Source organism: Lampris incognitus, chromosome 10 (genome assembly GCF_029633865.1).
Source record: "Lampris incognitus isolate fLamInc1 chromosome 10, fLamInc1.hap2, whole genome shotgun sequence".
NCBI lineage: Eukaryota > Metazoa > Chordata > Actinopteri > Lampriformes > Lampridae > Lampris > Lampris incognitus.
Window position 1 is genome coordinate 15217561 of NC_079220.1, and position 20540 is coordinate 15238100.

At 44.2% G+C, this 20540-nt stretch overlaps 1 protein-coding gene across 1 annotated transcript in view; it reads left to right on the top strand.

Annotated features, from left to right (window-relative positions):
* Positions 1-20540, top strand: part of LOC130119739 (myocardin-related transcription factor A-like) — an 84869-nt gene that overhangs the window by 48099 nt on the left and 16230 nt on the right. Inside the window, exons 4-11 of the mRNA XM_056288345.1 lie at positions 4605-4660; positions 7042-7117; positions 8001-8162; positions 16199-16359; positions 17328-17459; positions 17588-17650; positions 18408-18592; positions 19823-20012. Coding sequence (XP_056144320.1) covers positions 4605-4660; positions 7042-7117; positions 8001-8162; positions 16199-16359; positions 17328-17459; positions 17588-17650; positions 18408-18592; positions 19823-20012 — 1025 coding nt within the window. The remainder of the gene's footprint in view (positions 1-4604; positions 4661-7041; positions 7118-8000; positions 8163-16198; positions 16360-17327; positions 17460-17587; positions 17651-18407; positions 18593-19822; positions 20013-20540) is intronic.

The window sequence follows — 20540 nt, forward strand, 5'->3', positions numbered from 1 at the left end:
GAACAAACCATGCAAAAACACGGAATTTGCTCTAAAGCAATACATGATAAATCATCAGTGCCCTCCCAGCTGATGGAGGAAGGTGTCACTGGGTCAAGTGGCAATGTACAGCTTCAGTAAGTGCTCCTTGGTACAAAACAGGGTAGGTAGGCTTTGGACTATAGACACTCTTTTAGCTGCAGTGGTGTCATGCGGAAAGGATGAAGAAATAATCCGAGACTAAGTGTAGTTTGAATCTCACCCTCCCCTCTGTCACCACCTTCAAACGGTCCGGACTCAACCTCGGTGACTGAACAGGCCTCTTTTTGCCAGTTTGATAATCCTCTCAGCATCCACTGCCTTTATGCTCAGCCCAGTGCATACAGTGGGCTGCTTGTAGAAGTGTGCGACTGGTAGAAGATAAACCAAGTTGTCCATTTCCCAAATTTACCGTGATAACCTTCCCCGAGCGCCGTTCTGTTTCCCCACCCCCCCTTTTTTTCCCTCCCAATTGTATTTGGCCAAAATTTTTTTTTCTTGCTTTTTTTTACTGAAACATTTCAATTCTACATACAACAAACATAAAACAAAAGAAAGGGGGGAAATAAAAGTAAAGAAAATTAAATAAATAAAATCAAATACATAAATGAAAGGAAGGGGAGTCCTAGGGGTTCTCTGCAAGTTCAAGTTCTTCTAGCAAGTCAGAGTTCCATAGAGTTCTTCTTCTCCATTAACCTCAGTGATGAAACATAATGACATGGTTCCCTATGAAATACGCATAGGTTTGGCTGTGTTTTCAGGGCTCTGTTCTTATGTGAAAAGAACTTTCCAAGATTAATAATTGGTTAATTGCCATATCATGTGTTCTATCTTTCACAAGCATACCGAAAATCATGTCCTCTTGTTTTTAGTTCAGAGAAATTGTCATATTTAGGGAACAGCTAGTAATGCAGATCTTACCAAAAGGCACCAGCAAACTGACGTTAATGAAACACATGTTCTGTTGTTTCAGTGTGTTCATTGCAAATTGAGCGGTTGTTGCAGTCTAAACCAAGTCGATGTCTTAAAGATTCTCCACAAGGATATATTCCATTGAGAAGTTTAAAGTGCACTTCCTTTAATCCTTAAATCCAGCAGGATGCTAAGTAGCTTCTACCCACAAGCAGTAAGGATTATTAACAAACTGTGCCCCCCCCCACGGTCATGCCCATCCACGTACCCTCTAAACAACCCCCCCCCCATCAGTGCTGGTCACTTGTTGACAGACACCGGCTGTCAACATTTAGGCTGAAATGGCACGTTAATGGACTGTGTTGCATTTGAACGGACTGTGTTGTTAATTATTTGTGCTTTTTTGTTTTGTTCTCTCTGTTTTTGTGTTTTTAGTGGTGTAGTTTTTAGGGAATTTTTGGATGTGTATTTTTTTATCTTCTCTGTTGCACTGCTGTGGGCTGGCAGAAACAGCATCTCATTTTTATTTATGTGTGCAGGTACATAATGGAAATGACAAACTAAACCTTGAAATCTTGAATCTTTACTTTTGGTGCAGTTGGAAAATTAACGAATTTTGTTCTCAATTTTTCAGCTTCATCTTTAGAGAAATATTGTAAAATTCAGTTTCTTTTTTTTCTTTTTGTGTATTTTTCCTCCTTTTTCTCCCATATTGTATCCAGCCAATTGCCCCACTCTTCCAAGCCGTCCCGGTCGCTGCTCCACCCCCTCTGCCGATCCGGGGAGGGCTGCAAACTACCACATGCCTCCTCCGATACATGTGGAGTCACCAGGCGCTTTTCACCTGACAGTGAGGAGTTTCACCAGGGGGATGTAGCGTGTGGGAGGATCACGCTATTACCCCCAGTTCCCCTCCCCCTTGAACAGGCACCCCGACCGACCAGAGGAGGCCCGAGTGCAGCGACCAGGACACATACCCACATCTGGCTTCCCACCCCCGCAGACATGGCAAATTGTGTCTGTAGGGACGCCTGACCAAGCCAGAGGTAACACAGGGATTCGAACCGAAGATCCCCATGTTGGTAGGCAACGGAGTAGACGCCATGCAACCCAGATGCCCTGTTTTTTTTTTTCTACTCTTGAAAATTAGTTCATCTGTCACCACAGAGTTGGTTGATGGTGAGGGGTGGTGGTGGGGCCATTCATGCAGATAAAAGCGTCTTTTCTGTCTGACCTCATCCCACCATCACGCTCATATTCTGTCATCCCTCAACCGCTTTCCTCAAACTCCTCCATCTCATCCTCCATCCATCTGTTCATATACCTGTCCATTTGTCTATTCTTCCATCCACTCTTCTATCCACCCTTACGTTGATTCTTCTATACCTTCCTTCCCTCTTTTCCATGACTAGTTTCCCCTCCAGCTGACTGACAGGCGGGTTTATACCCCTTCAAGGAGCTCACATAAGGGTGAAAGGTCAGAGCGGGGTGTTGTCCCTAGGGCGTGTGTGTGTGTGTGTGTGTGTGTGTGTGTGTGTGTTCTCCAACAGTTTGAAAGAGCTCAGTGATGTGAACTGAGGCTTGAGCTGGCACCAGTATTTTCGCCCAAGGGCCGCTGACCCAAGGGTTCACAGCATTTGTGTGCATGTTTTTGTTTGTGTGTGTGTGTGTGTGCGTGCGTGTGTGTTTTTATGACTTCATACATGCTCACATTGGCACTTGCATATGTGTGTTTATAGCACGTTGACTGTGGTTGTCTATCACATCTCTATCTAGCGTGCAGGGAGGTTGATATACTGTCTTTCTTGCTGACCAGTTTAAAGTCATTTGTGCACGTGTACAACACAGTACACGTAGGGCTCTTTACACTGTCTTTTCAAGGCGGGAACGTTGCGCCATCCACCTCGCTGTTCTGTGTAATATGTACGAACAGGGAATGGAGGAGCATTGTTCTGCCGTTAAGCCGGCAGCGGAGGTCGTCACAGATTCGAATCAATGTCTGTGTAAAAGGGACAGGCGGCAGGATGGGACAGCTGTCTCTGCTTCCGGAAAATCACACACAGCCCTGGCCTAAAGGTTAGAGAAGCGGGCTTGTGACCGAAAGGTCACCAGTTTAATCCGCGGACCGGCAGGAAGGGGCGGGGGTGTGTGCTCTCCCCTTCCTCAATACCCACGGCTGATGTGCCCTTGAGCAACCCCCCCAACCAACTGCTCCAGTAGAGCTGCTCAGTGGCCACCAGTGAGGACCGTGGTTATACTGGGCAGCTCCCAGGTGTGAATGTGTGGAACAGTGTGAATGTGTAGCAGGGCGTTGCTGAATAAGAACACGTGTTCAGCGTATTACCCTGAGTAAATAAAGGTTAAAAAAACAACAACACTGGAGTGGAATTATGCCGCCTTTTTTGGTTCAGTTTAACAAAAACAAAGCCAGCATGAAGACGGGTCTTCATTACAGCAGTGTTGCAGGATCTCTGTGTAAAAACACCTACTGTGATTGAGAGAGAGAGAGAGAGAGAGAGAGAGAGAGAGAGATGTGAAATATTTCTTGCAGTCCTGTGTGCTACTCCATATATACACATTGGGAGGGAGAGTTATTGTTTCTGCATTTACAGATGAGTTCATCAGTCGGGCACTTCTTAGCAAAATGTTGGGCGTTCATACAAACATGCAGTATTTCATGTTTCAAAATACAAACTACGTGTTCACCTGCTGGTCCGACTCCTCAGTTGCTTTAAAGTGATGTTGAGTTATTGCTAAGGCCCAAATAGGTTGCACTGGTCACTGGTACTGAAAATATTCTGCAATAACTGTTTGCAGAAATGACACGACTCAGCTGTCTAGAACCAGCATGCAGTTATTGTTGTGCTTTGTTTCATTGTTAACTGTCATTATTTTACATGAACATTGCTCTTATTAAAGTAATTGTGTGATATTACCAGTATATGTCCTTTATGCAGTGTGTTGCTCCTTCCAAAGAGAACTAGTAGTCCCAATTAGTGGACAATGTGTTGCATTTCTATCAACTTCACACAGATTCTGTGTAAATTTAGGTTATTTTCTTTTTAGATTTTTTTTTCCTCCATGGTGAAACCATTTAGGCCTATGCTGATATTAATGCAGTAACGTTTTTTGGTATTGTGACAATCTCAAGACTTGAGAAATCAAATAATGCTCAAATTTGAAATAATACCAAATTTGCGTAATCACAAGCTCAGCGGTACTTTGGTTTGACTCATACTTGAATCTAGATTCAAACGCTGTGGAAAATCTCTTCAGACTGTAGCCTTCATGTTAACACCACTCCATTCTGATTGCTCCCTGGCCTTATGACCGGGCTGTCTTCACAGCTATAGTCATGTCACCCTATGCCATGACTTGTCACAGGATGAGCCTAACTACGTAGCCATTCAGCCATGACATGACTGTTGCTTTGGTGAGCATCCAGATTGTTGGTGAAGAAAAGCTTTGGCAGTGTCAGAAGAGTCATTTTTATTGTCAGTAAAGCTCTTTCAGATTGAATTGAAAGTGAGCTTGAAAGGAAAGGAGCCATCCAGAGCACTTTTTGCTTTGCATTTCCGATTTAGCAGCAAAAAGACACGCTGATAGTGATCATCCTCTCTCTCTCTCTCTCTCTCTCTCTCTCTCTCTCTCTCCGCTTTCATCTCTTCATTCAGCATTGAAAAGTTCAGCAGCCTTCCACGTGCAGAGACGGAGTTTGGAACGAGCACGGGTGAGTATGCCACTGTGGAACCAGTCACTGAAACCAATACTGTGACCTGAATAAACAATACTGTGACCTGAATAGCTAAAACGTAACATCTAAATGTCTTTATGCATGCGCAATAATCCAGGTAAGGAAGTCACAGAAATGTGAATCAGTTCATCTGGACACAACGTTTATTGAGAGAAACTTTTCACGACTCATCTAATGCCCCCTTTCCACTACATGGTTCCGGCTCAACTCAACAAGACTTTATCGTTTTCTATTAGTGGAAAGTACCGGCATTTTGGTAACTGTTACCACTTTTCTGGTACCACCTTTGTCGAGGTTCGAAAGAAACTGGAACGGGTACCAAAATCAATGCAGACCAGCTACACTGAGGGGTACTGTTGCGGTAATGGAAAACGACACTCGTCGAGTCGAGTTGAGCCGGTACCATGTAGTGGAACAGGGGCATAAATGACTTCTTCAGTCTAAACTGACTGCAGGTACCCCCACCATTATAAACAATACAGTGGTATAATGACAGAAAACAACAATTGATTTCATATGCAAATTGCCACGACCATTAACTAGAGTTACAATGGGCATGTGTACTATTCACAGAAGATCGGGGAATGGTTGAAACCACAGCATTGGAAAATGGCGACAAATGTACTCTTGGTGAAGAGGAAATGACGGGGGGGCTAAGAGTAGTACATCTGTCGGCCATCTTACAATGATGTGATTGCAAACATTCCCCATTACTCTTGTGAATAGTACACATGACCACTGTAACTAGTTAATAGTCATGGCAATTTGCATATGAAACCGGTTGTTGGTTTCGGTCGGTATTGTTTATAAGGGTGGGGATACCTGCAGTCAGTTGAGACTGAAGAGCTCACTTAGATGAGCGATGAAACGTTTCTCTCAATAAATGTGTCCAGATGAACTGATTCAACTTCATGTGACTAACAACTAAATGATGACTCTTCTCAACTTGATGCTTCATTTCACCTTAACAGACTTTTTTTTTTTACCTTGGTAGCTTAGCCAATCATATTATGCACCTATTTAACAACTTGTGCAACAGAAAAACCCCCACAAAAAATCAAATTCTTAATTATTTCATAACAAAATGTAATACTTTGAATTCCTCTAAAGCAGCTGAGTTTGTGTGATTGTGTCACCAAGTCCAAGCAGGCGAGTATTCCAACCAATAATATCATAACATTTTTTCCACAATCGAATTGGATCTTGAAGGATCAACATTTGATCCCTACACTTTATCCTGCCCTACTATCCTTATCTTACTTGGAAACACGTCACATTATGAAACAAATATATGCTCTGGTTGTCGTTTCACATTATGTTTAAAGGGATAGAAAACATGTGTTGGTAGCTGGTAGCATTGAAAGCATCAGCATGTGGGAAAGTTTCAGCCACATTTGACCATTCATGAGAAAGCATTTTTTACAGCTGTTCTGATGCCACTAGGAGGCGCCACCATGCAGTCATCTGTGTGCCATCATGCAGGCTCAATAAATTGGCAACCTCCATCGGTGTCACTCTTCAATACAGAAAGGGCAAACCTGTAAGCTAAAATCAGATCCGACAGACAAGATGGTGGAAAGGCAGCAAGTACGAATAAGATGAACAGTGTCCTTCAGCACAGGAAAATCGTGTTTTTAAAAAAGTTACAATGACTTTCAGTCCATATAGATTTAAGTCTTACTCGCTGCTTGCTGAGCCTCCGTGAAGTCAGAGCATTTACCCAAGAAAGCTGGGGGTTTTCTGTGCGTGGTTAAAAAAGATGGAAGTGGCAGCCAGGGCTAGACTAGGGCTAGCATTACCATTAAAGGGTTAGGGTTGGGGGTTATCCAGCCATAAGATCATCATTTCTGCATGAAAACGGACCTTCGGAGATGGATATCTTCGTTGTATAAGCTCAATCATTAGCATGAATAGTTAATTTACATCAAACTCTATCTTCCTAACTGTATTTGTACCGTGGGTTTACATTTACTTTAACATTTTACTATCTATGGGCATTTAGGTGACACCTGACGTGACTAACAATGCATGTAATGAATATGAATGTTTCAGGTCTGAAAAAACTAACACTCAAGCAGCTAACTGTGAGGATTTAACAGATTAGAGCCGTAATGTCCTGGCCACACTGCTGTGACCATAGTATTATTAGTGATCATTTTGTACAAAGATAGCACTAATTTCACCAAGTTTTTGGAATCAAGTCCAACTACAGGCATTCATATGTATATATTCATAGTATTGTAAGGCACTGGGTATAAAAATTATATACCAGGGGCGAATATTATTTAAACATGTCAAGGTCTCTCGGTCTCTCGGTCTCTCTCTCTCTCTCTCTCTCTCTCTCTCTCTCTCTCCAGACAGAGGACTATCTTAAGAGGAAGATCAAGAGCAGACCAGAACGGTCAGAACTGATCAGGATGCACATCCTGGAAGGTGAATCTAACACAACACCCCTGCACAGAGCCATGGGTTAGTGGCTCTGACTTCATAGTTATTGATGGAGGAAGATAACACAATGGATATGTTTCATATTAAAGATGCTGTTTGACTATTCCCCTATAGTAACATTGCACTTATGTACTCTTAATTTTCAGGGCGTCCTAATGGACAACCTAGGTGAGGTTAATTTTCAGTGGAAAGACTGGATATTTGGTACTATCGCAGCACTAACCCGCACATTTGATTTCGGTTCAAATATACTACTGAAATTTTGGATTGTAAGAGGGAGAGTTTTGGACTAGCACAGTGATACTAGCCTATTCTCCTGAGGTCTTGCCATTGCACAACCCCTGTGGTTGTTAAAGGGAAAACCAATTTTAAACCTTACCGCTATCTATCTGTGAGAGGGATAGCGCATGAAAAACACCTGCAGTTGTTACTCATAATTTCTGGGCAGTCATAGGAGCAAGTACTCCAACTACGATACTGAGAGAATGCCCAACAGTACTTGGCGGCACGGTGGCCCAGTGGTTAGCACTGTTGCCTCACAGCAAGAAGGTCCTGGGTTCGAACCCCAGGCCGTCCCAGGTCCTTTCTGTGTGGAGTTAACATGTTCTCCCTGTGTTTGCATGGGTTTCCTCTGGGTGCTCTGGTTTCCTCCCACCATTAAAAAGATGTGCATGTTAGGGTTAATACTCCTGTCTGTGCCCCTGAACAAGGCAATGGAAAGAAGAACTGGAATTGGTCCCCGGGCACTGCAGCTGCCCATTGCTGCTATACAATAGCATGGGTTAAATGCAGACAACAACAGTCTTACAACTGCTAACCCACGGAGTAGAATGGCTAACTTTCTGTTCACGGCTCTTTTTGCTTCCAGAGACGTCGGCAGAGCCGTCCTTGCAAGCCAAGCAGCTGAGACTGAAGAGAGCCCGCCTGGCCGATGACCTGAATGATAAGATCTCCCACCGGCCCGGACCCATGGAGCTGATTCACAAAAACATCCTGCCTGTTCACTCCAGCATTAAGGAGGCATTCATCGGCAAGTTTTGATACTCACTGACTAGTTATAGTACTCCTCGAAGAAACACACAATGTCAGCAGTAGTACAAGTATCCTTTACTGCCAGTGTGCTACTGCTTCTGTAACTACTGAGCCGCAATAGCACCCTGCATGTTTGTTCCACCACACTGCAGAATAGGACATCACGGATAAATGTTCCCACCAACATCTGTGACAAAGAGTTCTGTGGTAAATTCAATGCAATATGCAATGCAAGATGTGCATGTACTCTAGCATGCCATGAAAAGTGGGCTGAACATGGAAGTAAAAGGATTAAATAAATAAACAAACTGCCACTGTTGCCAGAGCAGTCAGACCAAAGACACATTAAAAGCTCAGAGTAGACACTGAATCACTTTGGCTTTAGTTTCCAAAATTTGGCTTTAATATATCAATTTGATCAGATTCAGGTTTTATGTAGTATTTGTTTTGCTAAATAATTAGGTGTGTAAAATGTGGGCAGTTAAACCACAATCCAGTGTTTTTCTTTTTTTTTTCTTCTTTTTTTTTATTGTTGGCCTCATCTGAAAGAGCTGGCATAGACTGTCATGGTAATATATGGTTTCTGGTTTGCAGAGCTTGCTACAGGCGTGTTGCTTGTGATACTTGTATTGGATGTAACTGACTACAGGCTCTTGACAGGCTTACTAAAAGTGGCAATGTCACAGCGTCAAGTGCAATGATTAAAAAAAAATTACAGATGGAAATTGACTACAGGCTCCAGGTTCCATGTATTAGAGTCACGATTTTCATTGTAAAATCAAAGGGTACAAATTTAATTTGATCCCCCCCCCCTCCATATCCTTCACCTGATGGGTTCTCTTGCCTTTTACCAGTGGCATAGGTAGAGTATGATAGTCTTCTTATTGGACTTTCTCATAAAATAAAGATTTAATAAAATACTAAAGTGTATGAAAAAGAATAAATGCCGACTACTTGAGCCCCCCCCCAGTCTGGCCTTCAAATCATGTCAATAACTGGAGAGAGACGATGGAGGGATGACCTTGTATTAATTTCTTATTTTGTTCCTTTCACATGTATTCAGCTCAAAGAATTGTCTTCTGAGTTGCAGAATAGCTCCTCTCCTGCAGCTCAAACCTATTTAACCTCTTATAAATATTTATGTTCTACCACATGTCCCTGAGGGATGAGTGCATACTGGAAAAATGGAGGAGCAGCCAGTCTCAGCAGATCCATAGTACAGCTGTGGAAATAGCCACCTTCAGCTTGGTATGCAGGGACACTTGGCATATGCAGGGACGCTAGTGTTCAACAGCATGTTGGCATCTAATGGAAGGAGGTGTCTTTTTATTTTATTCATTTATTTTTTGGACCCCCCCCCTTTTCTCCCCAATTGTACCCTGGCCAATTACTCTATTTTCTGAGCTGTCCCGGTCGCTGCTGCACCCCCTCTGCCAATCCGGGGAGGGCTGCAGACTACCACATGCCTCCTCTAATACATGTGGAGTCGCCAGCCGCTTCTTTTCACTTGACAATGAGGAGTTTCACCAGGGGGACGTAGCGTGTGAGAGGATCACGCTATTCCCCCCAGTTCCCCCCCCGAACAGGCGCCCCGACTGACCAGAGGAGGCACTAGTGTAGCGACCAGGACACATACCCACATCCGGTTTTCCACCCACAGACACAACCAATTGTGTCTGTAGGGACGCCCGACCAAGGCGGAGATAACACGGGGATTCGAACTGGCGATCCCCATGTTGATAAGCAACAGAATAGACCACCACGCTACCCAGACGTGTGTCTTTTCACATAATTACAAGCCTTTATGCTAGGTTTTATACTAACAGCAGTAGTGTATTCGAGATAGGATGTTTCTGTTGGCTAGGTAAAGTCCACTCCATTAAAAGAGAGGGTGTGTATTCATGACGCACGCTGCAGGGCTATAGCACAGCAGCCAGTATGGACAATGGCCGCCAGTAGGTTCCATATCTGACATGTTTTACATTGCCCGCTGCTCCAGAAGTCGATGAGAAGCAACACTACAGTCGCTCTTCCTTCCCCCTACGTTGTACGAGTCTGAGGTGCGAGAGCTCTGAGTCACTGACTGTACAATTACAGTGGTGTCACTTGTTCCCTTGGCACCAGCGCGGTTTTGTTATATAACGCAAAAATGATACCCTGCTCACCCAGTGACAGAGCACAAATGCAGCGCATGTTGGGAAGGACAGGGGGACTTTAAAGTAAACTTTATTAAAGTTGTGATAAATGAAATAATTATAAAAGCACTTATTGTGGGAAAACCAGGATAGCCCACCATCGCATACCAGAAGCAAGTATGATAATGATGTTGTTTTAATTTAAGTTGGGCAGAGAGGAGGGAGGAAAATGGGGCTCGGGTCTCAGTCAAAACCCCTTAGAGGAAGGTCTGTCTAAACCTCAAGGTCGTCCTGCCGCCCGATTTGGTCCTCATGCATCAGAGCTCAGGTGTTCAGTGGCCACAGCAACTTAGATGTGTCGGGAATAAGCAGATCGACCGCAGCCCACCAATTTTCCTCCTACGGTGAACTTGTAATTAAAGTCATCAGAGCCTCCAGACTGGAACGCTGGTTCATACACCACCCAGTTGCCGCACCACCTGCTGCATTCGTTTACATATTCGTAGTCTTCATTCATATCAGTCGTGTTTGTATAGAGTTTGTGTGCATGCGTGCGTGCCTTCACTGATATATCTGTGAGATAAATCTCATTTATCCAAACACCTACATCCTGAAAGAGAGCTCTGACAGGAAGTCCCTCATTGCCACCTCTTCTTCCTCCAGCTATCATGAACATTTTGATGTTCCTATTCATGCCTCTGCTATTCTCATCACACACAAGCACTCTCAAGTACCCACGCAGATGCCTGGTGGCACACACCTGAAACAGAACACATGTAAAACACAGGCACACACCCTCTTTCCGTTTTTCCTCTCCCTCCATCACATAAATCATATACATTGATACGAGCATTTATGCAAATGTTAAGTGATGCAATCGTTTATCAGCACATGCACATGAGCATTAATAATTGCATGCGCATGGCGTCCGGGTGGTGTAGCAGTCTATTCCATTGCCTACCAACACAGGGATCGCCGGTTCGAATCCCCGTGTTACCTCCGGCTTGGTCGGGCGTCCATATAGACACAATTGGCTGTGTCTGCGGGTGGGAAGCCGGGTGTGGGTATGTGTCCTGGTTGCTGCAGTAGCGCCTCCTCTGGTCGTTCGGGGTGCCTGTTTGGGGGGGGGGGGCGAGGGGCATAGTGTGATCCTCCCATGCGCTACGCCCCCCTGGTGAAACTCCTCACTGTCAGGTGAAAAGAAGTAGCTGGCTTCGCAGTGGTTTAGCGGTCTAAGCATCGGCTTTGTGTCGATGCAGTTGCCCACTGGGGACCGGGGTTCGCGCCCCGGTCTCGTCAGATCCGACTATGGCCGGATTCAACGAAGCAGCAATAATTGGCAACGCTGTCTTCGGTAGGAGGGCGGAGTCGGCTTGTGTTCGTCATATGAATGCGTCTTTGTGTGTGTCGGAAAAAGCAGTGGTTCAGCCTGGAGTTGCCTTGTCACAGAAGTGGGGAGGCGTCTCCTTCAAGACTGCCGGCCGGAGAGATGCAGTTGACGAATGCATGCAGTACGAGGGTGGGTGTTTGAACTAAATAGGGATCGATTGGCCACTAAATTGGGAGAAAAAGGGAAAAATCAGAAATAAATTAAAAAAAAGAAAAGCAGCTGGCGACTCCACAGGTGTTGCCTGTGTGTAATTGTGTTTGTGTGTCAACACAATCACAATTACACACACACACATATGCACACTTCCCATGATTCATACACATTCATACTCAACCTGAAGACATACTTCATAACAGCCACTGCTGTGGGTGTAAAAAAGGTTGAATTGAGTTCTGCTGAATTATATCTACTGTCCAATCTCTGACTGACTGACAGGAATTTAACTCGCTTTCGTCTTCCCTGCTGTCATCTATCAGTGATAAGTCTGCTAACGTCACCCAGTCACACTGATGAGAATTACACATGATCTTTGCAGAGCTCAAACTCTTTTTGTGAATGCTTGCATGTTAGCTTTGTACGTGCGTTTGTGTGGTGTGTGTGAGAGAGAGAGAGAGGAGAGAGAGAGAGAGAGAGAGAGAGAGAGAGAGAGAGAGAGAGAGAGAGATGCATGTACAGCAGAAATACAGAGAATGAGCGGTGCAGTGCTTAGCGCGGTCGCCTCACAGCAAGAAGGTCCTGTGTTCGAGCCCCGGGGTAGTCCAGCCTTGGGGGTCATCCCGGGTCGTCCTCTGTGTGGAGTTTGCATGTTCTCCCCGTGTCTGAGTGGGTTTCCTCCCACAGTCCAAAGACATGTAGGTCAGGGGAATCAGCCATACTAAATTGCCCATAGGTGTGAATGTGTGTGTGTGTGTGTGTGTGTGTGTGTGTGTGTGTGTGTGTGTGTGTGTGTGTGTGTGTGTGTGTGTGTGTGTGTGCCCTGTGATGGCCTGGCGGCCTGTCCAGGGTGTCTCCCCGCCTGCCGCCCAATGACTGCTGGGATAGGCTCCAGCATCCCCGCGACCCTGATTAGGATAAGCGGCTTGGATAATGGATGGATAATTAATACATGTATATGGTGTATGGTTGTTGGTCTTTGTGTGAATGTGTGTACATGGGATGTGAACACGGCATTGCAGTTGCAATGCAGGCAAAGTGACAGATTCCATGATCATTTTTTACAACTGACATCTTATTATGTCTTTTGACTTGAATCTCAATGCAACAAAATGAGCAGTATGACCCAGCCTGAAGCCTTTGGAGGTCGAACTAAAACTTCAGATATTGCCGCTGTCAATATACCCCCCCCTTGTTGTTGTCGGCGAAAATGCCAGAGTCTTCTGACATTTGACAATGAGATTGGAGACAACTGTCCCAGCCATTTGATTGATGTACTGAGGCATGGAACCTGAGATTCAATAAAGTACAGTCAATGGATTATCTATCTCTGTCACCAGGACCCAGCAACAACGGCTGACTTAATGCTGCTAGGTCTGCTGGGAATATGAAAGTGTCAGTCTCACACACACACACACACACACACACACACACACACACACACACACACACACACACACACACACACACACACACACACTTGTATTTCTATCTTTGTGGGGACCCCTCATCATTGACTTCATTCATTCCCTAGCCCTTAACCTTAACCATCGTAACAGTATGCCTAACCTTAACCCTTACCCTAACCTTACCCTAATCCTAATTCTAACCTTAACCCTAAACCCAAGTCCTAACCCTAAAACAGACCCTTAAAGAAGTGAGGACTGGCTAAAATTTCCTCACTTTGCAAAAAAATGTCGTCACTCTGAATGTTAAAATATCATATCGGTTCTCAAAAAGATAGAAGTACAAGAACACACTTAAACACACACATACAAACAAACCCAGGTGCACAAATGCTATGCAAAGACAAATGCAGGCACACAAATTGATACAGCACAGCAGTGGGGTACTCGTCACAAAATTGGTTGGTAGGGTCCAATCAACCCCATGTTGTGTCTTCATCAACTCCTGTGGATGGTAAATTAAAGGGCAGCAGTGTGTTGTGCAAAGCTCCCTGGCCCTTATCCGCTCCAATTACTTAATAACAATCATTCTTTCATAATGGAGCAGTTTTCAGCACAGTCCACAGGGATGAGGATGGGTACCTCCTCCTGCTCTCTCTGCTGCCTGTGTTGAGAGTAAACGATCCACTTAATAGTAATAACGTGATAACTTGTGGATCACTGGCGTTTTCTGTGCACCTGCCACCCTACACCCACATATGAAACTGCAGGGCCACAGTAGCAACAGCCGAGCTCCTATGGATCTTAGCAGTAGTAGTGATAGTAGCAGTACTCATAACTGTGGTAGTAGTAGTATTGGTACAGATGGTACCAGTAGTGGCAGTAGTAGTTGAGGAAATAGCAGTGGCAGTAGTAGCTGTCATAATAGTGGAACTGTGGATAGTAGTTCTAATAGTAGTGTTAGTAGTAGTGCTGTAGCTTTGGTACTGAAGTAATAGCATTGGTGGTAGCAGCAGTAGCAGTAATGGCAGTTATGACTACATATCAATGTATACATAGTAACCAATGTGATAGTAGTAGTAGTACTAGTAGTCGTGGTGTTGGTGGAAATATTGGTAGTTTTAGTAGTTGTGGTGGTGGTATTGTAGTAAGTAGTAGTTTTGGTGGTACGGTGGTGGTATTGTAGTAGGTAGTAGTAGTTGTTGTGGTGGTATTGTAGTACGTAGTAGTAGTAGTTGTGTGGTATTTTAGTAGACGTATTAGTGGTGGGGGTATTGTAGTAGGTAGTAGTAGTAGCTGGGGTGGTATTGTAGTAGTAGTATTAGTGGTGGTGGTATTGTAGTAGTAGTATTATTGGTGGTGGTATTGTAGTAGGTAGTAGTAGTAGTAGTAGTAGCTGGGGTGGTATTGTAGTAGTAGTATTAGTGGTGGTGGTATTGTAGTAAGTAGTAGTAGTAGTAGTTGGGGTACGGTAGTAGTAGCTGGGGTGCAGACAGACAGAGGGAAAGTTAATTTGTGCTGCAGAAACCAGTTGATATGAAATACAGTCCACTGCTGCATTAGAGAGTAGAAGAGAAACAGGGTAGGGGCTCACTGTATTCTCCTGGAGGGGAAATTGTCTAGAAATATCAAAAGACACCATCAAACACAGAACAAGCACAGTATATTTAGTAGCCGTTCATTACTTAAATGGGAAAACAGTTAATCCATTGATTACATAAGTGACACAACAGATGATCTAAAATCCCCAACACATGCTGTGCATATGAATCAGGTCAAGTCTCATTTAAGTGAATTGACATTAAAAGAGACACGGGGATAAAGTATAATTCGGTGCAGCATGTCTATGGCAGATTTTCTTTTTTTTTTTTCTCCCAGAGGAGACATAGGTTGTAAAGCGGTCATGGTAATGGTGCATTTGCACATACAGGGTTGACAGTAAATTGCTATCCTGCAGCCATCACATTAGCTGTCGGGACAAATACACTGGTTTATGTGTGGCGAGTAGTCTTTGTGCCGACGACGTATGTAATATCACAGTTGGAAAGGGCGCACAAATACACAAACACACATGCAGGCACATGTTAGTGATGTGTTAGGATGCTAACTGTCCAGACAGGGAGGTGGTTCATTGACACTGCAATAGGCAGATTAATTGGAGGGAGGACTGGTTTAACATCTGTAAATACAGGTTTTGAAGCTCAGTGTGTGCCATCTTGGTATGGGTGTACTGAGGCAGGCAGGCGGAGCCGCACACCCGCTGAGTGCCACAGGTAGATTGCATTGTAGCAGGTGTGTAACGGTGGGAGTAACTTAACTGCTTTGCACCTGTTGTATCTTGAGCGTGCTCCATGCACCCTGCTTTGTGCAGCATGTTTGTATACGTGTGTGCATGCTTTCTTCTGCATACAGTGCTGTTCTACTGTTCCCTTTTCTATTTTTGTATTGTTTCATTATTACAGTATTGTTTCATTATTACAATCGTTAGTGTTTCATTTCTTAATTTGTCAACCCTGCCCTTGGCACCTAATGCACTCATCCATCTTGGCAGAGGGATCTCTGATCTATCACTCTTAATGAGGTTTCTCCAAGATTTTTTTCCACCTCTGTGGGTTTTCTCCCCATCCAAATCAACAGTCTAAGGGCAGAGGGTGGTCATCCATTGTTGTTTACTGGACCTGTTTATCACTATGTGAATAAAGCACTCTAAGACTGTAAGTTAGGGCTCTACAAATGAACTTGACAGTGATAAACATTAAAGAGATATGTCTTTCCGTCTGTTGTTTTCTTCCGTCCTCCCTTCCTCCACTGACAATTATATATTTGATATGGCCTCGCCTAGAATAGATTTTTGTCTTCTACTTAAAGTGATGATGGTGGGTTTTTTTTTTTTTTACTAATTCAGCCTTCCAACCAATCCGCCTCCCTCCCTCCCTCTCATACCCTCCAGATTTCCCACAGGTGTCAGGTGAGAACTCATCGTTTGAGGAAGACAGCAATGACAGTCTGTCACCAGAGCATCCTGTTGGTCAGGAGTCTCCTCTGAGTCTGGACCCTCTGCCCTCTCCTCCGGATACACTGGCTGCCAGCAGCATCACCTCCCCCACCCAGGTAGGGACATGCTGCAGATAATGCTGTACCAGAGTTTGACCACCACGTTGCACTATAGATGCAAAATTGAAGCTGGAGTCTCTACAGCATGCATAGGCAACCATGTGCCACGGAGTATCACGAGAACGCAGGTTTTCCATCCAACCCAATACTACACCAGGTGATTTCACTGATTAATACACCTTCAGCCAAAGGACAGATTAATTGGCGAAATCACATTAGTGTTGTGTTGGCCCGGAAGGAAAACCTGCATACCCAATGCACTCCATGGCACAAGGTTGCCTACGCCTGCAACACCTCTGTTATATATGGAAGCACAAAAAACTCTCAGGGATTTTTGAGAGTTGTCAGAGCACTACAACGACTCAAACTATGCCAGCTGCTGTTCAGGATCATTTGGATTGCGGTAATTGATCCTCTTCATTTCTGCTGTGCAGTTCAAGCATTGCTTGCAATGCATCCAAGTGGGCCATGGCATCCTGAAGTAGATCTTAGAGCGATCAGATTAGCTCCACAGCACCTATAGCAGCCGGGGAAATTCTCCCCTCTCTTGCCACCTCGCCAGAATTAGATGTACCAAAACATTTTCTTTTTCTCCTCACAAGTGTTAAGAACCACAGAGTCATCCCCACTGCTGGAAGATGCCATTTTATTTCTTATTGTGAATGATAATAATAACGGATTAGACTCAGTGTGCAAGGTTTTTGTGCATTACAATTTTTTTGGATGACAGATTTAAAAAAAAAACATGATAATTCAGACTTGGTATGCAAAGTCCTTAAGCACCGATGAGATTGTGGGTTTTTGAAAGAGCCAGTCAGGGTTATGCAGGGTCAGGCCTCAATACGCTGTTTTAAGCAAAAGGCTGTTGAAACACCATTAGGCAATGGTGTTTTACTTTTCAGAAATCTCACTTTGTGGGCTAGTGATCACTGTTCCTAAGTGAAACGTGTATCTTGTGTCTTCAGTTCCTCAATCAGGTCCCGCCTCCTGCTCCTCCTCTCCCACCTGCCTCTGAGCCCGCCTCCTCTCCACTGATGTTGACCAATGGCATGGCAGAACCAGCTGCTGAAAGAGCCTCCACATCTGCACCCGTCAAAGTAAGCAACATCATCAAAGGGCCTCTGATTGAATTTGTCTTTTTAAGTGGGGTGGATGATTAAGTATAATGCTGTCTACAAGTTAACGGGGGGACTTATCCTTTTTCCTCACCTTTCTTTCGTCCCAGCCAAAGCCAAACTCTGACCGCTCCATCCAGAGACCTAAGAAACCAAAGGACAGCAAGCCCAAGGTTTCTACCACTTCTCCTTGTGATAACCATGCAAAGTGGGATAAAAGTTTAGTGATACCAAAATCAAAACCCAGTGGCAAATAATATAGTTATTCTATAGTTTGCATAGATATGCTACTGTGACCAGATAAATATCTCAAACTACCCCTAATATTTGACCAGAAGGGAAATTGCATAAAGAAAAAACAGCATTTTGATTGGATTAGATCATCTCTGTGGGGAAACTGGATAATTGCAGCAACACATACTTGGATACAGCCGAGGAAAATGGTATAAATAGAAACGTCAGAATCAATCAGAATAGAGCACATAAAACATGAAATAACCAACATGCTAATCGCACTACTAGTATTCTAATTTAAAAGATCGAGAAGACATTACATATATTTCACAAACTAGAATAATGACTCTACTAAAACTCTTATCTGAAGTCCTATAATGTAATATGAAGTAGCAGTAGTTGTGGTAGTAGTTGTAGCAGCAGTAGTATAGTGCCTATGTGGGTGGTATATTGTGTTAACATTGCTTTACTGGTGATGATTTCTTTGTGTCTATGATCAAATCTTCTAGGTTCTTTGTCTGGTCAGTCAACAAAATATTTGAGTCTCATATATTGGTGTATTACGTGTGCGTGGAGAAAAAATACTATCAGCATGTTCAGTGGAAAAATCACAAAACGCAGAAAAGTGAGAAAGACTGCTACTAGCTAATACAATTTAAAGGTTCTTCCAGTTAAAATGAAATTTCTTCCACACAGATAAAGAAGTTAAAGTACCATCAGTACATCCCCCCTGACCAGAAGGGAGATAAGGAGCCCCCTCCCCAGCTGGACTCCTCCTACGCCAAGATCCTCCAGCAACAGCAGCTTTTCCTGCAGCTCCAGATCCTAAGCCAGCAGCAACAGCACTACAACTACCACACCATCCTCCCCGCTCCGCCCAAGTGAGTCTCTACGAGTGTCGTTTAAACCCAGCGGGTTTACCCAATGTTTCTCCTACCATAACCATTAGTGATCGGGCCACCCGCTAATCAGGAATACCTGCTCACTAATACCCCCTTCATACCTGAAATATGAGAAGAATATCTGTAGCACTGATTATTATTTTTTCGACGAAATGTGAGTTTGTCCCATAATAAATCCATGCTGGAGAGCTGCATCACTATCTGGTGTTGACCGGACCACAGGGGATGTCTTATGACCCAGTGACTACAACATAACATTGTTTAAATTCAATATTCCATCCATCCATCCATTATCCAAACCGCTTATCCTGCTCTCAGGGTTGCAGGATGCTGGAGCCTATCCCAGTAGTCATTGGGCGGCAGGCGGGGAGACACCCTGGACAGGCCACCAAGCCATCACAGGGCCAAAGTGTACAAATTCAATATTCATTTGGACATCATATCCACATTACTAATGAATGTTTATCAAAAATGTCATTGAGTAAATATTTTGTGAGCGCACCAATAGCCGTCTCTACAATATCAACAAAATATCAATATCTCCGCTTGGTCGGGCGTCCCTACGGACACAATTGGCTGTGTCTGTGGGTGGGAAGCCGGTTGTGGGTATGTGTCCTGGTCGCTGCACCAGCGCCTGTTTGGGGGGAATAGTGTGATTTCCCCCCCACACGCTACGTCCCCCTGGTGAAACTCCTCACTGTCAGGTGAAAAGAAGCGGCTGGCGACTCCACATGTATTGGAGGAGACATGGTAGTCTGCAGCCCTCCCTGGATCAGCAGAGGGGATGGAGCAGTGACCGGGACGGCTTGGAAGAGTAGGGTAATTGGCTGTGTACAATTCGGGAGAAAAAGGGGGAAAAGAAAAAAAACATGATATCGAGGTATTCGGTCAAAAATATTGTGATTTTGTTCATATCGCCCAGCGCCAAGTAGACAAACAACTAAATTTGTGTCACTGTGGTTCAAACTAAGCTCATATTCACTGGAAGCGGGTGAGCAATCCAACGTTTGCTGAATCCTGACCCTCAATAACAGGAAAAGCTGACGTCCAGTTGATTTGGTTTGCATGCTGGGGTCCACAGATGTACCTGGATGCCAGTGTGTTTGTATTTGTGTGTTTGTTTGTGTGTGCGCTTGTGTACGCTTGTCTGCTTGACTTTGTTTTAGGGCTTTGGCAGCGCATTCATCTTTTTGTCCGTTTCTCTCCCAGACCCCAGACAGATCAGCAACCATCTGCTTCCGCCTCCGCCTCATCTTCCAACGCTGTCCAGTCTCCTCCGAGGGCTGCTACTGCTCCTTCGGCAACTGCTTCCAATCAGGCTGCACAGAGCCGTCTGAGTTTGGCGTCTGCAGGGGGAAGCAGACCAGTCTCTCTGCCCCCCAACCTGGATGAAATGAAGGTTGGTAGCACTACAACAAACAAATCCCAAATTTCATATGGTTAGCTTGTTATCTTTATTTCTTGTCTCTTCTTTTGTGATGTAAACAGTATTGGAGCGAGTCGGAAAAATCTATACCCACCCCTCTCACAGAATGTGAACGGTATTCACTCATTCAAACAAAACCATTTCAAATTTAGATCCCTAACAAGTATAAAACTGGCATAGCCATTTATCTTGACAAGCCCTCCAAGTCTTCCAAGTGCTGATAGTCCATCAATACAATACAGGCTGTCAACTCTCTCTTTTGTCTACAAGCTGATGACAACATGGAATGACTCTTGGCTAGCTCTTGAAGAGCCACCATCACAGAAATGGGTGACATTGAAAAATGGCCTCTGTGCTTTAGACCTGAAAGAGAGGAAGACAATGATGGATTATTCTGTTTTGTTTTTTTTTGCTTCCTCCTCTCTCTTTGCCCGTCATGTTTTTTCATTTTCTTCTTATTCATTCCCTGTCATTGACATCTATTTGTATGTATTTTCCCTG